Raw genomic sequence first — 16,037 nt, 5'->3', positions numbered from 1 at the left:
ACTGTTGGCATCTGTACTTTGGGACACTCCTGGTTTTCTGTGTGACCCCATTCTGCTGCCAGCACACAGGCCTGCAGAGCTGCTGCTGGCTTTGGGCCTCTCTTGATCCTGCAGATGGCTGTGTGGACACACAGAGCCGAGCAGAGCCACATCTGGTTCTTTCTCAGTGTCATTACTCTGCCCCTCTGGAGGCTTAGCTTTCACAGACCTCCTCCTGGCTTCAGTCCAGCCCTGATGAGATGGCAATCGAGTGGTTGCTGTGGAAGGTCAGGGTCATCTGGCATCCTTTCATAGACCTAGGGAGAGTGGCAAGCGAGGCTGTCCAGTTCGTGCTAATTACTCAACAGCAGCGAAGAAAATGTGCTCTGCCTCTGTCCTTGGACCACAGCTAAGACTTTCAGAAAATGGCAGCATGGCAGCTATGCCTCAAATGCCCCTGCGGTAATGTGCTACCTCTGCAGAGTCTCACGAAGGCACAGAACAGTGAGGAGAAGCTGCGAGAGAAGCAATGGTTTGAATCTTTTGGCTTCCCTTCAGTTGGAGAACACTGAATAGAATCTTCAGAACAGGGCTTTGGTACCAAGACAGCTTGGCTTTGGTTTTATTTTGTCCCACAAAGTAAATAACCTAGGTTCAAGGAACATCTGCTCTCCTCCATGCTCCTCGTGGTCCGCCTTGACTCTCCGGACCCCCTGTCTGGAGCAGTCTTGGTTGGAATGAAGGTGCCGTTGTGTCCTTATGCTGGCGGTCACTCCCTGGGATTTTTGGAAATGAGCGTGTGAAGCTCAACAGCCCTGAAGGCTCCCCCTACTTCAGGGGGCCTTGGAGAGCCCAAACGCACGTCGCTAGTGCGTGAAGGTTCCATTTGTAGTGGTGAGTTTGAGATCAGTTTTAAGATGGTCAAGGAGGGGCAGGACCTTTAATCTCAAACTTTTGATATGCGTGTACAAGGATTTTTGTGGTTGTTGCTTCGTGTGCTGGACTCTTCCCTTCTTTCTTGGATACTCACCAGCTTTCAGCCCCCTCACATCTCTGGGCATTCCTCATGCTGCTCCTGCACATTTAATTTCCCTTCTTTGTCATTTCTGGCATCTGCTTTCTTAAGCTCTGTAGTTCTAGTTCAGCGTTTTCACTTCTGTTAGCCTAATCAAATCTGAAGAACTTTTGCCTTTCTAGCTGTCAACGTGCCCATCTGTGGAAAGGGATTTCCAGACTCACCACAATCATCTCTCCCTGACTCACCTTCGAGAGATGACTTTTCTCCAGTACAGATGAATCTCTCTGTCTCTGGAGCTCAGATACATGACTGTGGCTTCAAGCTGGAGGCCTGAATTAGCTAGGCTAACGCTTTCCTCCATCTGTGAATCTAGTACTTAGCTATATGAGGCAGCCTTTATAGAGTGGTCACTCTGAAGAATCTTGATAGGCTAGTCCTGCATTGGTATATGGTAATTTAAAAACAATCTTAAATCTTTTCAGGATACATTGAAAATGGATATATGAAGCTCATTGTTATAAGTTCAAAAAATAACACACAACACCTACCTCTTATTGGAAAAATTGGCCTCTCTTGGAGAACTGATATTTTTGAGGGCTGTATAAAGGTAATTTGTTTTCTTTTCTCAAAGTAACTTGGTTGCTGTATAATAACAAATGTATGTTGCTATGTATGTATGATGCTGCTTTTTAACATCCTGGATTTATTATTCTGGTTTCTGAAGATTTTCCCACCATTTTCTCAGCTACTGATGGTCAACTCAGTCATCAAATTTGTTTGCGCGTAGTGGAGCTCAGAACCCTGGGCTCCATCGGCGTGGTGGGTGGCAGGCCGCAGTGTTTCTGTCCTCTGGCTGGGGTGACCTCTGCTCCCCAACACCTGTTCTGTGGAGAGTGAGTGGCAACGTGGCTGGGCCAGATAAGTACGCCAGCTCAGACACATCACCACTACTCTCGCACAGGCTGAAACTTTACCGCAGCTCAGAGCTCTTGGCCCGGGATTCGGTTTCTGTGACCAGTTCCACCAGTTTGTACCTTTGTCAGAAATCAGCCGCAGGGACCATGGTTGGGGGTTGGCAGGGGGAACAGAAGAGACTGCCCACTGGCCACATTTCTCCTGTGGTGCTTGTGCCCAGGGCTGCCCCCACTTCTCAGCACACCCCACTCATGCTGTGGGAGGAGCAGGATCCCCTACTCACAGGGGATGCAAGGGCCTCTGGGAGCGCACAGCTGTTCGGCCATGTCTGTGTGGCCCCTTGAGAGGACTTGTTCACCGCTAGGTTTTATCTCAGGGGCTGCTTTCTGTCTGCTGTTTTATGGATCCTATTTATTTGTAAGCAAATGTTTAAACTTGAGGGAAAACTATGTTTATCACACACAAAAGAATATTGTCTTATGTCATTAAGAGCAGACACCTGGCTTCTTTATTTTTCTTTCATGAATTTCCATGGGGCTTCTAAGAGGAAATATGTACTAAATAAGAAGTACTAAAAATAGATGTTGAGGACCAAGGAGAGGAGAATATGAACATGTGAGCCCTAAAGTGTCAGTATAATTTTTGAAACTAATTTAAATTGTTTAGAGTTTCTTGGCATTAGATCAAAATGAGAGCAGTCATTTAGTTCTCATTGGGAAAAGGGGGGAAGTGTAGTAAATTATACAAAAGAACTAAAGTTTATTCCAGCTCTGATCATTACAGACAAAACAAACGAAACTCCAATGAGCCTTTGTGTAGGGCAGACTCAGCCACATAATGAACATATCCTAAATAGCATTTTAGCAGCGGATACGGTTACAGATTTCTTAAAGCAACCCTTGTAGAGTTTGAGGGTAGAACCCCAAAATGAGCTGTAAGCAGGTGATTCTAAACCCATATGACTCTGGTATGCAGGCTTCTAGAAGAACAGCTGGGTCTGAAATCTGGATGTTGAGTCCTCAGATGAGGGATGGACTGCATGTCCTTGGGCAGCTTCTCCCAAAGCAGCTGGACTTTAGGAGAAGATGGAGAATCCCTCGAAAGCTTGTACTCTCCCTTAGCTCTCGAATGTGGATATGATCTAGGTGTCTAGGTGCATTTTGTCATTTATAATTTTGAATTTAGTATTAAGACCAAGATATCAATAGAGTTCCCAAAGAAAAAAAAAGTCAGGTAAGTGATACCACATTCCTTGCATTTGCCATGCAGATCAGGAATTTAACTCCATGCATCCTATTGTCATAAGTATAAAGAAACCACAGTTGTTTTCTAAGAAGTAGATTTTAAGGAGTTAAAAACATTTAAGCAAGGGCATAAGATAGAAAAATTTCTTAGGTACTTATAGCTATTAAAAACAAAAATTTTTAAAGCCCCGTGTCTCCTGAAGATTGTAGAAACAGTCTCCACCGATACTTAACATGGCCACCAGAGCAAAGGTTAGTAAGAAGCTGTGCCACATGAATCTGTGATTCTGGTCCCCAGGGGAAGAAAATGCAATAATAATATTGATGATGATAATGACAACTAGAGGGAATTACTTGTTGTCTTGGGTTATTTGAAGTAATAGGTGGTCATGAAAGAGCCCTCCACTGTCCTCTTGATTTTATTGTTTCTGTAATGATTTTCTCCCACTGGATTATGTAAGTACACTGACCTCTAACACTTATCAGCACCAGTGTAATTCAAATTGAAAGTATCTTTAGCTTGAGTTCCTGGAGCCCAACTTATAGCAGTTCATAATTTTTATATGGTAGCCTATTCAACTTTTAAAATAAAAAACAAAACAAAACAATTACATTATAAGAAGATCAGTTTCTTTTTCTTAGATTCCAACATGGAATATATTTTAGGAATGCTTATAGTGACCGAAATGTTAGTAATGAATGCAGGCAGGATGGTCACTCTATAATGGTTCCTACATAGTACACCAAGTGGTTTTGCATAGCCAAGTTACACTGTCAAGGTAGCTCTGCCGCACTCTTCCATGTAGTTCAAATGAAACACCTACCTAATCTGTCTTCTCATTGTCTGTCGGAATTGCTGACAGATGGATTTTTCCTTGGAGCCTTTTCTTGTCCTTGTTCCTTTTACTTTCTACTTCCATGCCTTGGCATTTTTTATTTTATTTTAATGTTACTTCTGAATCTATATGGAGCCTGGCATCAATTTTAATTTAAACTAGATATTTTAATCTAACTGTGGTTCTGCTTTATGGAAGAATAGTTTAGTAGAGCTGGCTTATGTGCATCTCAGAGGTTGACATGTTGTGGGTGGCTGTGCCGACTTAAGAAAAGATGCCCTGACTGGTTTGCAAGCGAATTCTGCAGTTAAATGTGTGATTAAAGCTGATGGGTCCTACAAACCCCAAAGGCCTTGAAAAGAATTCGACAGTCCACATGTGCACAAGTGCTGCACTCTCCAGAGTTTGATTTTGAATCTGGTATACTTCATGGTAGATGGTTTGTAGGTGACGTAAACGGATTTACTACTGTAGGGAGTTGAGTTTCCCTTGGTGCTTACTGCTTAGATGTATACAGTTGAAAGTTCAAGCTGAGAAGAAAGATGGGTTAGGAAAGGAAAACTGGAAGCATAGCTCTCTTGAGAATAAAGATGGGAGGGTGCATGGGAAGAAGGTATGAGGGAGGCCCTAAAACACATTCTGTCCCCCCTGCAGCCCCAGAAGGGTGAAAGTGATTTATTATGGCCAAGGAACCAAATGGAAGGGCAGACAGCTCAGACATAAAGTAGGGAACAAGGAACAGGCTTCTAGAAGCAGTAAGGTGGGCATGGTCTCTGCTCTGTGAAGCAGATCAGGTCCTCTGTAGAGATTGCTTGTGAGGGGTTCAGGGAGCCCAGCAAAGCTGCTGACCTATATGTATGGGCTCCACTGTCCTGCTGGGGCCTGGCACCACCCCTGAACTTGTCCTTGGGACACCTTGGCACACTCTTGTGCATGGAATGGGTTAGAAATTGAGGAAAGGAGAGAGAGTCATACATGAGGTAGAAAGGTGGGCTGGGGAAGTCATGCAGCACCTTCACCATATAGCAAAGAATTTGGATTTCGGCTTAAGTGTAGGAGGAAGTTGTTAAAGGGTTTTATGTGCCAGTTATATGCTTGGACCTTTTATAGGACAGGAAAGAATTGGAGACCCAGGAGGGGTTTTTGGCGGGTCTCTCAGCTCGATATCTTGTAGCTGAGGGGGCTGAAGAGTAGAGACAGAAGTTGCTTGCTGAGGGGCCTATGACTCCTTGTCAAGGCCTGCAGGGGCCTCTTCAGCCATTCCTTCTGCTTTCCTCTAAACCAGGGTTCTTAATCTTTTTTGTTCCATGGACCTCTTTGCCATTCAAGTGAAAACCACAGACCCCTTCTCAGAATGTAGCAGCAGATAGTTTTATGACACTCAACTAGCGTCGGGTCTAACAACCACCGTAATTTCGAAGTATGGATCAGTGTAAGAGATTTTTTGAGCTACGCAACAACTGTATTTGATAGGAAATGCATACTATAATTTATTGCATACAGTCATAAGTGAAGGAAATGCTAGATTTCAGTAGAGGTCAGAGAAAATAAAGATAAGTTGATTTTTTTCAGTTCAAGCTCTTGGACCTCCTGAAATCTATCCATGGACCTCCTGGGGGTCCGTGGACCCCTGGTTAAGAACCCCTGCTGTAACACTAGTGCACTCCAGGGCTTCACTTTCTTCCCTCAGCAATCTCCTCCCTGCTTGGAGTGGATTTTAGTGAGGTTTTAAGAAATGAAAATAAGTGACTTCTAAACAAGTGGTTAGGATCCTGAAGGGCAATGGGTTCATCTTATAGCTCTACCAGCTGTAGGATCTTAGGCTACAGCACCACCTCCTTCAAACACTTAGAAGGGTGACTGCTTATTCCAGAAGGCCCTGGCTGCTGGGTCTAGACATCTTTTAGCTCGGCGGATAGAAGCTTATGGTTACTAGGCCCTAAAGAGTCCAGCTCAAGGTCCCATAAGGGGTACTTTCTCACCCAAAGTCTGTTGCCACGTGTTGAAGCAAGATTGCAGGAGATGTCTGAGAGGGTTCAGCCTTCCTTCTTCCTCTTAAGGCTCCATGGTGCCAGCTTCTTCCAGTCTCAGCTGTATCCTGGCATAAGGCTCATCACTCTCCGGGGCTCGTTTCTTTCTGGGCTCATCTGCTCTGTTCACTCCACAAGGTCAGCTGTAGACTATCAGGCTCATCTCTCTTCCTGGGGCTGTGCTTATGGAGTACTCTCTCTTCCTGTGTATCTGTTCTGTGTTCTCCTTCTCCATGTGTTTACTTTCCTGTCTTTGAATGAGCATCTGTTTATATAGCCCACCAAGGGGGTGGGGTGGGGAGGCAGATGGGAACTCAAATTAAGTTGCCCTAATGATGTGGTCAAATAAAAGCCCTAATCCTGATTTAATAAAATAAAAGCGAAACCTCTGAATGTAATACAATCTAATAAGCCCAGAGGAACAGACTAGTTTACAAACACAATCCATTATCTACTTTTGGAATTCATAAACAATACCAAACTGCTACAGTCAGGAACAGTTTTAGGTAGGTCACTTACTAAGTCATCTCATTTTTTCAATTTTCGGAATGTCTTTGTTCCTTAAATTTCTTTCATAAATCTTTTGCTACACACGTATTGAGTCAACCGTTTTTCTTGACCATAATCAGGTCAAATGACAATGGGATACAGTTGCCCATTTATGCTGATATTTAAGGGTAAACATTTAAATGCCAATTGACGAAACACTAATATAGGACATAAGTAATGGCAGTTAATGAGGCATATTTGAAAAGATATTAGGAGAAAATTTTATCCTTGACCTATTTCATAGCATCATGAGAATTAAAATAATATAGTGTATGTAAACAGCTTAGGTTAGTATCTGGTGCATAGAACATGTTTAAAAATACAGCTCATTAATACTCTTATTCAATATCAGACTCTCCAGTGCTGACTCTTCCTGTGACTCAGGTGCCCCAAGTATCTCTGTCTATCTGATAGATGTATATGCCCCACAGACAGTTTACATTTAGCAGGTCCAAACCTGGCATGCTTTCTTCTTCCCCAAATCATCACTTCTGGATTGGCAAAGAGATTAGACTCCCCCTTTTCCCTTCCTTCTCACATCCAGATATCAGATTCTAATCAGTTTCCTTGTAACTATTTCTTTAATCTCTTCTTTCCTGTCATTTACTACCACTGCTAATTTAGTCCCCCCATCTCTTTTCTAGATGATGAAATAACCAATATCCTATCACTATTCATGCTGCTCTCTCCGTCCTCAAATACTAAAAAGTGGAATTTCTGCCTATTGAGATTATGGGCAGTTGAGATGAGAGCATGTCCAGGAAGCTCAGCTGAGGAGCTGATACTGAGCGGAGCCTTGAATGCTGAGATGGTTATGCCAAGGGATGGTGAAGTGGAGGAGTGTTCTCCAGGCACAGGGAACCCACAAGGCCCTGTTTTGAGGGAGGGCTTATGGCTTGTTCAAGGAGTGGGAAGAGCTAGTGTGGCTCAAGTACAGTCAGAAAGTGGTATGCCACATGAGGTGAGGTTGGAGAGGGCAGTAGAAGCCAGGCCAGACAGTGAGGAGGAGTTTGTTCCTTGCATTGAGAGCAGTGGGAAGCTGTTGAGGGATTTTCAGCTATGAGGGACATGGGCACACTTGCATTTTGTAAAGATTCATCTTCTGACCAGTGGAGACTGGACCAGAATGAATGGAGGACATCAGTTTGATAGCTGTTGCTATGATTCAGAGAAGGCATAATGGTAGTGTGGACTAGGGTAGTGGCAGTGGAGATGGAAAAAGTGGATATATATAAAAGGTGATCTAGGTGGTACAGGATTTGGTAATGGGTTGAATGTGGAAGGTGAGGGGTAGGAGATGTTTGAGATTCTTGGGTTTCTGGCTTGCATGGCTGAATAAATTGATGATGCTTCCACCGATCACTGAGACAGGGCGTCCTGGGGGAGTTTTACTGCGATGATCATGAGTTTGGATAGAGTCATGCTGAATTTGACAGACCTTTGAAACATCCAGCATGTTTAGTAGGCAGCTGGATACCCTGGTCTTGAGCTTGGAGAAGAGGATCACTCTGGAGATATACCTTTGGTTACCACAGTCCCATTGGTTGTAACTTAAGTTGTGGATGTGACAGAAGTCCATTAAGGGAGAAAGATTGTATAGAGTGAGAATAGGGTGTAGGGCCAAGTCATGAGGAATCCTAACAGCGGGGACTGGAAGGAAGCTGCAGTGTGTTGGGATTCCAGAAACAATGGGGAAGATAATTTTTCCAAGAAAAGAGTGGTAAGTAATGTTAAATGCTGCTGAGATGAAGTCTAAAAAAATGCTCACAGATTTAATAACCTTGTCAGGAGATGTTTGGGTTGAATGAAAGGGAGGAAATCAGGTTGCAGTGGGTTGAGGAATGAGTGGGAGTTAAGGAAATGGACCAATTAAGGGAAGACAGCTGTTTGGACAAGTCTGTTGGGAAGGAAGGAAGGAGCAAGGGTGGTAACTGGGGGAAATGTGGAGTCTAGAAGGGTTATTTGTTCATCTAACTGTCTATCACCTATCTGTCATCTATCCATCCATCCATTCATTTATCTGTCTGTCTGTTTATCTATCTAGATGGAGTTGTTTGAGCATGTTTAAAGTTTAAATGCTAATGGGCAAATGAGAAAGATCCTTTGAGAAGGAGAGGTTGCATCTATGAGAGAATGGGGATAATCTACAGTATTAGGTTCCCAGGTCATACAAAGATGACGGTATTAAAAACAAGCAAGCACATAGGTGGAAGAGAAGGTGGGAACAGATGTGGTGGGCTTGTTTATTTGGTGTTGGAAAGATGAGGAAAGTACCTTTCCAATGGCCTTTATTTTCTCTGCAAAGAGAACGCTATGAATGGGGTATAGAGGCCTGAGAGGAAAAGATGTGAAATGGCTCTTCAGGGAGGAGGAGAGCAAGTCCACCAGAGAAATATGAGAGGACTTACAGTGATATGGAGGGCAGCTATGAGGTCATAGGGAATATGCTCTGCTGTGTGGCTTCTTCCAGCATTGTGTGGCTGCTCAAGTGCATGCATCTACAGGGAGAAGGCAATTGCTGGGGTTGGTTAGATCTAAGGGGTAATGAAAGAGGGGCAAAGAGCTGTGTGCATGGGCAAGAGTATTGGACAACTGAAGGACAATGAAATCTAAAATGGATAAGAAGAGGAACGAGGAAAGGAGAGTTGGAGAGTCAGTGGACCAGGTTCACAGATAGCTCTTTTCATAAGATTCTTGGCATATGTTTTTGACTGCAATATAGATACCATACACACATATTTATATATACTTAAAACAAAAGTTTCATACAGCAATATTTATGCTTCCAATGTATGATGAGTGCCAAGTTTTTTGTTTTATTTTGCTTCATTCTACTTTAAGATATAATATTCTCCACAAAATTTAAGTCATTATCCACCAATAGGTTGTGGCCTGCAATTTCAAAATGCCAGGTGAGTCTGAAGAACGTTTGTAGTGACAGCAGTTGAATGTGTAAGTTGGAAGGTGAAGGGGCTGTGATTAGAAAGCAGGTGCTTATGGTCTTGATTCTGGAAGTGGAGCCATGCAGGCAGTGCTGAGTCTGGGGCTGTAACTGCAGGAGGCGCTAAGTGAGGTGAAGGAGAGGAGCAGGGCATTGGAGTTGAGCAGGTCCAGGGATGTTGAGGTCACTTTGATTGATGGTACCATTTGGGAGTGAGTGAGTGAATGGGAGAGAGAGGGAGAGGGGACTGCAGAGGGGGGTAAGGGGGAAAGTGGGGAGAGCAGGGGCACTGACTGTAAGCCTGGTCCTGAAGTCTTGGAAATGAGTGGGAGTGAGTAGGAGGTTGGGATATGACAGAGACAAGGGTGAAGCAAAGGTGGGAGAGCTCCACATTCCCAGCATCAAGGAAGCTGAGGAATTCACCAGTGTGGAAGGGCAGCAGTCTCGAGGTGGCACAAGGAGCAAGGAGAGCAGCCCCCTGCTCTTCGCTGTGGAGGGCTCCAGTGGCACCTCTTACATGGAACCCGGCCCACAGCGGTCTCTTACTCAGGGCTGTGCGTCCCCTGAGGACAGGGCAGTGTTTCCCATGGGGACATGCACCTAGCGACCCAGTGGTCTCCGAGCATGTATTTGAATGAACGAGTACTGAGAGATGACACAGTCTAGGTTAGTATAAAGTAGATCATGAAGTGCCAGTGATAGATTCCTGGAGTTTGATTCTTCATACAGCATTTCCAGTTTCCAGGAGAGTCACAATTATCTGTGAACTGGGTCTAATTGGCTCTTTATCCTTACACTTATAAATATTTGTGTTTGTTTTGTAGAGTTGTTATGTAATGGACCTTACTCTTTTGGACGAATCTCGGAAACCCTTTTGGTGTTTCAGTTCCCCTGTTTGTATGCACTCTTCTCCCAGACCCTCTGAAGGTCCTAATTTCTTGGGACAGGAATATTATGTCGACTACCTGGATTCAGTCGGGAAGGTGCACATGGAGCTAGTGTGGATTGAAGAAACAGAGGAGTACTTTATTATCGACCTGGTCCTCTATCTTAGTGTAACAAAAGTAAATCATTGGTTTGGAACGAACTACTAAATATTAGTAGTAGATGGCAAACTATTGTTGCTGTTTATTTATCTGTTTATTTTTTACTACTCATTTTGTTCTTACTGTTGGAAGTTAAAATAAAGGATATTTGCAGTAGTCTGTTTGGTGCCACCTTATTTCACATTAAAAATTCTGATTTATGGGTCATTATTAAGTTAACTTTTAGAGGATTAAATTTTAAAAACACAAAACTAGCACATCACAATGAGGAATCATATAAATAAAAAGGAAGCAGATATTTACTTTTCTTCTCCTTTTACTATTTTAAAAACGAATTCTTCTTAAGTATATGATCACTGTGTATGTTAGTGTGTGTGTTTTATAGATAAGATTTTGTTAATTGGTAAGAACCTCAAATGAGAAGAGAGGTTTAAATATGAACTTCATGGGCTCCATTAAAATTAAAAGTGCTACATTCATGGTATTAAGCAGCCACATTAGTATTTAATAAAAGTAAGTGATGTTGATATATAGTCCATTTCATGAGGAAAGATGTATCTGAAATCATCAGAAGAAATTGTTATTACTTAAAATAGCAAGGCATGGTACACGTATGATTAAGATACCCCAGTTTATGTTAGTGAGACTAGAGATGGATGAGGTAGCAATCCATTTCTCTGTAGAAATATTTTAAGAGACTTGACAGATGCTTGGGGTTCAAATAGGGGTAACATGAATAAGCACATGTTATTTTAGGGCATTTGATTCCAAATTATGTTATAGAATGTATAATAATTTTTTTGTCATATCTTATTTTTTCTCCCACTCAAAATTATTCTCAGAAATGATTTTGCTATCATTCTGTGTGTCTCCTTCTGAGGCATGCGTGATTTCAATTTCCCTCCTCTTTATTTTTCATTTTGTTGTATTAAATTCTTTGATCAGTTTCCTCTTTCAAGGGTGTGTGTGTGTGTGTGGCCTGTATGTGTGTGTGGAGAATAAAGAACTTGAAGACAGCAATACAGATTTGGAAAATATTAGGTTCTTGGCCAAAGAACTGTGAGAGTGAAAAGGCTTCCTGCTGCTGATATGGGCCTCACCTCGCCTTGCTGCTGGGCCTTACGCCAAGCCCTCTGGAAGGGAGACATTTGAAGTGCATTTCAGGAGCTGAGCTCATAAGCTCATAAGGTGCTGGCGTTTTATGGTTTCATTGATGAGAGGTGTAGTGTACCTTTCCACTGAGTGAGGACAGAGTATGGGGAGACATTGGCTTGAGCAGGGAGCCAAGCAGATGAGGACAGGGAGGCAAGGGGAGGCAGGGGCTACCATGAACCTAACAATGCCAGGCTCCTGATAGATAACCCAGTAAAAATTTGTGGAATCAATGGAAGTTATTAGAATATACCAGCAGCTATGGAGACAGGAAGACATTCTGATTTGATTGAGACTTCACAGATGGGGTGATATTTGAGTAAACTTTTACATGGTGAAAAAAATTTTATGTAGTATTAGCCAGCTAGACTCAGTTTAAATGATCCCAATTTTGTTGGCAATATTCAAAACATCAGTTAGGAGCCAGTAAAACATATGCCTTCTTTCCTCCATCAGGCCCATGTGGGTGTTGACCTTAGCTACGTCAATGTCATCAATGTCATAGAGCTTCTTCACAACCAGTTTGATCTGGTGCTTGTTGGCCTTAATGTCTACAATGAACACAAGTGTGTTATCTTTGATCTTCTTCATGGCTGACTCAGTGGTCTGAGGGAAATTTATTGCATAGTGGTACAGCTTGTTTCTCCTAAGGGTCCACTCGTTTGAGCATATTTGGGCTGTGTTTAGAGATGCCGCTTCTTGGGCTACTGGATGGTGGGAGACATGAGGTTATTTTTTTCTGTAGCTGTAGAAGCCTTTCTGAACAAAGCTTTGGCTTTCATTTTGGAAGGGGCAGGGGCTTCCTTCTTCACTTTTGGCACCATCTTCTTGAAAAAGCTGAGTTAGCTTTTGAAGGGGAGTTTATTGGGCAATAGTGGGGGGAGAATAAGTGAGGCACTAAGTCGTGGAGTTTTGTAATGTTTCATCAAAGCATTATATGCACATACGTGTTACAAAATCCTGCTAGAAAACTCATTCCTCGTGCACCTGCAGTTCATTCTTTTAAGGTGCTGTCCACCTTTTTAAAGTGTTTCTTCTGGTATTTACCTCCATATTTCTGTACACTGTGCTTCTATAGCTGTTTCTGGATTTGTCAATTTTACCTATCTGTTGGCTTATGGTAGATAAAAATATAACTCTTTGCATCTTGGATGGGATGATGGAGTAGGAAGCTCCAGGAATCAGTCCCTCCACTAGAACAGCTATTAAACAGGCAGGAACTGTCTGAATCAATTATTTTGAAACTCCAGAGTCCTTAGAACACTGTGCTGCGTTCAGGGAAGAGCAGGAGGAAGAGGCTGGTAAAATATTGTAAATACCAGTGAATGTTCTCTCCTTATGGCAGTTACTGGTACCCGCCCATACACCACTCTTGTGCAGGCAGCAGTGGGGTCCAGCTCCTGGCATAACTTGCTGGTGCCAGAAAGGGACATAAAAATCTTCCATAAGTTTGGTGGGGAGGAGTCATTGCTGATTACTGCTTTCGATTAACTATTTCAGATCGCTGGGGAGCCCTGGCTTTGAGAGCAGCCATTGTTCTAGTCTACCCCGGACAAAGTTGGTGGATGAGACAGTACACTTCCTCAGATACACAGGGGGTGGTTGACGGGCTGCACTGGCTGCCCAGGGGCTGAGTCAAGAAAGTGCAGGTTTGGGGAGCTGTGGGAAATCCTTCTGTTCCCTTCCTGGCCTCTCCCCTGCCCCTCCCCAGGGTAGTTTGGGTCCTGCCAGTGCTCCCTTTGTGGGTCCCTGGCCTTGTTCCATTTGGGAAACACTGACTTGGGAAACTCCTCTCCAGTGTGCCTCCTCCTCCCCAAGATTTGCCCTCCAGGCAAAAGCAGCTAGAGATCCGTAAAAAAAGTTGAAGTGTATAGCTTGGAGAAAGGCTTACCTGCCTTATGCCCTGCGCAGAAGACCCAGGAGAGGGAGAAGGTATGTTTCCTGGGAAGTAGTGGGGACATGCACTTTAGGAAAAGGCCACTAGCAAGCCCAAGGCCTGGACAGGATAGAAGCTCAGAAAAGATAGGGAGGACCCTGCATTTTGCATTCATTTTGGGCTGACCTTCCTGATAGGAGGGCTGAGCTCTTTAGAGAGCACCAGGCAATGCAAACCCAATTTGCAAAGATGCCAAAAGGTTTTTTGCTTAGCTTTGCTTGGTTTTGTTAGCTCCTGACATTCAAGAAAGTCTGTGTCATATCACCAACTGGTTACAAACTCAGACAGACATCTCCAGGAATAAATTCCATTGGTAACATTTAAAAAATTAATACAGTGTATGACAAAAAATTACAAGACAAAGGAACAGGAAATGATGGCTCATCCAAAGGAAGAGGATAAAAATCCAGAAAACATCCATGAAAAAAGCTACACTATGGAATACTAGACAAAGACTATAAAAAATCCTCATTACGTTCAAAGATGCAAGATAAAAACAGCATGTTATGTACAAGGGGGTCCCGATTAGATTAAGAGCCAACTTCTGATCAGAAACCTTAGAGGCAAGAAGGCAGTGGGTTGAAATATTTAAAGTGCTGAAGGTAAACAACTGCTAACCAAGAATTTTATATCCAGTGAGACTTTCTTTTAAAAATGAGGGAGAGATTAAGACCTTCCCAGATACACAGAAACTGAGGAAATTCATTACCACTTGACCTGCCCTATAAGCAAAAGGGGTTCTTCAGTCTGAAAAGAAAGGACACTAGACAGTGGTTTAAAATGGCATAAAAAATTGAAGAGCTCCAATAAAGGTATCCATTTGGTTAATGATAAATGCCTTGTATTTTTTGGTATGTAACTCTACTTCTTCCTACAAGTGATAAAAAGCAAAGGCATAAAATGTAATGGTTTATCTGTGGTTTGGACATACAATGTACAAAGATACAATTTGTAGCAAGTACAGAAAAGGTGGGAGTATGGAGAAGTTTAAAAATGGTATATGTGTATGCTATTGAAGTTAAGTTGGTATCAAATCAAATATGATAGTTATATATTTAGTCTGTTAAATTTTAATCCCATGGTAATAAAATAAATGAAAAATATATCCAGATTGAATAAGAACAGACTCAATATGATATAATACAAGAAAGCAAATAAATATCAAAGTAGGCATTAATGGAAACATTGAGAGGTAAAAAAGGTATAGAACTTAGAAAAACTATACCAAAATGGCAGAAGAAAATCCTATATTAGCAGCAGTGACTTTAAATGTAAATGAATTAAATACTCCAGTCAAAAGGCAGAGACTGACAGAATGGATAAAACATCATCCAACTACATGCTGTTTAATAAGAGACTCACCTTAAATTTAAAGGTTGAAAGTGAAAAAATGGAAAAAAAATACCATGTAAGTAGTAACCAGAAGAGAGCTGAGGTAGCTGTACTATATCAGATAAAATGGACTTTAAGTAAAAAATTGTTACAAGGGACAAAGACCATCATTATATACTCATAAAAGGGCCAATTCAACAAGAAGATATAATAATTATAACTCTATATACACCTAATACAGAGCCCCCAAAATATGTGAAACAAGTCCTGACAGATTTGAAAGGAGGAATAGACAGTTCTACATTAATAGTAAGAGGCTTTAATACACCACTTTCAATAATCTGGACAGAAGATCAATAAGGAAATAGAAGAATTGAACCACATTCTAAACCAACTAGACCTAACAGACATATGTACAACACTTCACAACAGAACAACAGAACATACATTCTTCTCGGGTACATCTGGGTCATTCTTCAGGATAGACCATATCTTAGTTCACAAAACAATCCTCAGTAAATAAAAAGTGTATCTTCTCCAAACACAATGGAATGAAGCTAGAAATGAGTAACAGAGGGAGAAATGGAAAATTCACAAATATGTGGACATTAAACAACATACTCTTAAACTAATGGGTTAAAGAGGAAATCCCAAGGGAAGTGAGACAACATCTTGAGGTGAATGAAAATGAAAATACAACATACCAAAATTGGATGCAGCAAAGGCAGTGCTGAGAGGAAAATTTACAGCTCTAAATGCTTACATTAAAAAAAAAAAAAAAAAAAGAAGAAGGAAGCTTTCAAATCACAGACCTAAGCAGAAACTGGAAGAATTAGAAAAAGAAGAGCAAACTAAACCCAAAGTGAGCAAAAGGAAGGAAATAAAGATTAAAGCAGAGACAAATAATAATAAAACACAGAATCAACAAAGCCAAAAGTTGGTGCTTTGAAAAGATTAAGAAAAATGGACAAACTTTTAGTTGGATTGATGAAGAAAAGTACTAGGGCACAAACAACTAAAATCAGAAATGAAAAAGAGGACATTACTACCGACTCCACT

The 16,037-nt window shown here is 42.0% G+C and overlaps 1 protein-coding gene across 8 annotated transcripts in view; it reads left to right on the top strand.

Moving 5' to 3' along the window:
- FBXO15 (F-box protein 15) overlaps window positions 1–16,037 on the top strand; it is a 127,211-nt gene that overhangs the window by 60,668 nt on the left and 50,506 nt on the right. For 4 of the 8 annotated variants that reach the window (XM_071208588.1, XM_071208587.1, XM_004466800.5 and 1 more), the window contains 2 exons: window positions 1,480–1,604; window positions 10,337–10,714. The exons of 3 other annotated variants lie outside the window; for them this stretch is intronic. In XM_071208588.1, the coding sequence (XP_071064689.1) occupies window positions 1,480–1,604; window positions 10,337–10,606 (395 nt within the window). In that variant the 3' untranslated portion in view covers window positions 10,607–10,714. Of the gene's footprint in view, window positions 1–1,479; window positions 1,605–10,336; window positions 10,715–16,037 lie in introns of those variants that run through there. One more of the 8 variants, XM_058277890.2, reaches the window with a different exon arrangement.

Source organism: Dasypus novemcinctus, chromosome 16, assembly GCF_030445035.2.
Source record: "Dasypus novemcinctus isolate mDasNov1 chromosome 16, mDasNov1.1.hap2, whole genome shotgun sequence".
NCBI lineage: Eukaryota > Metazoa > Chordata > Mammalia > Cingulata > Dasypodidae > Dasypus > Dasypus novemcinctus.
Note: the sequence above shows the minus strand (reverse complement) of the source record. Positions and strands in the feature narration are given on the sequence as shown.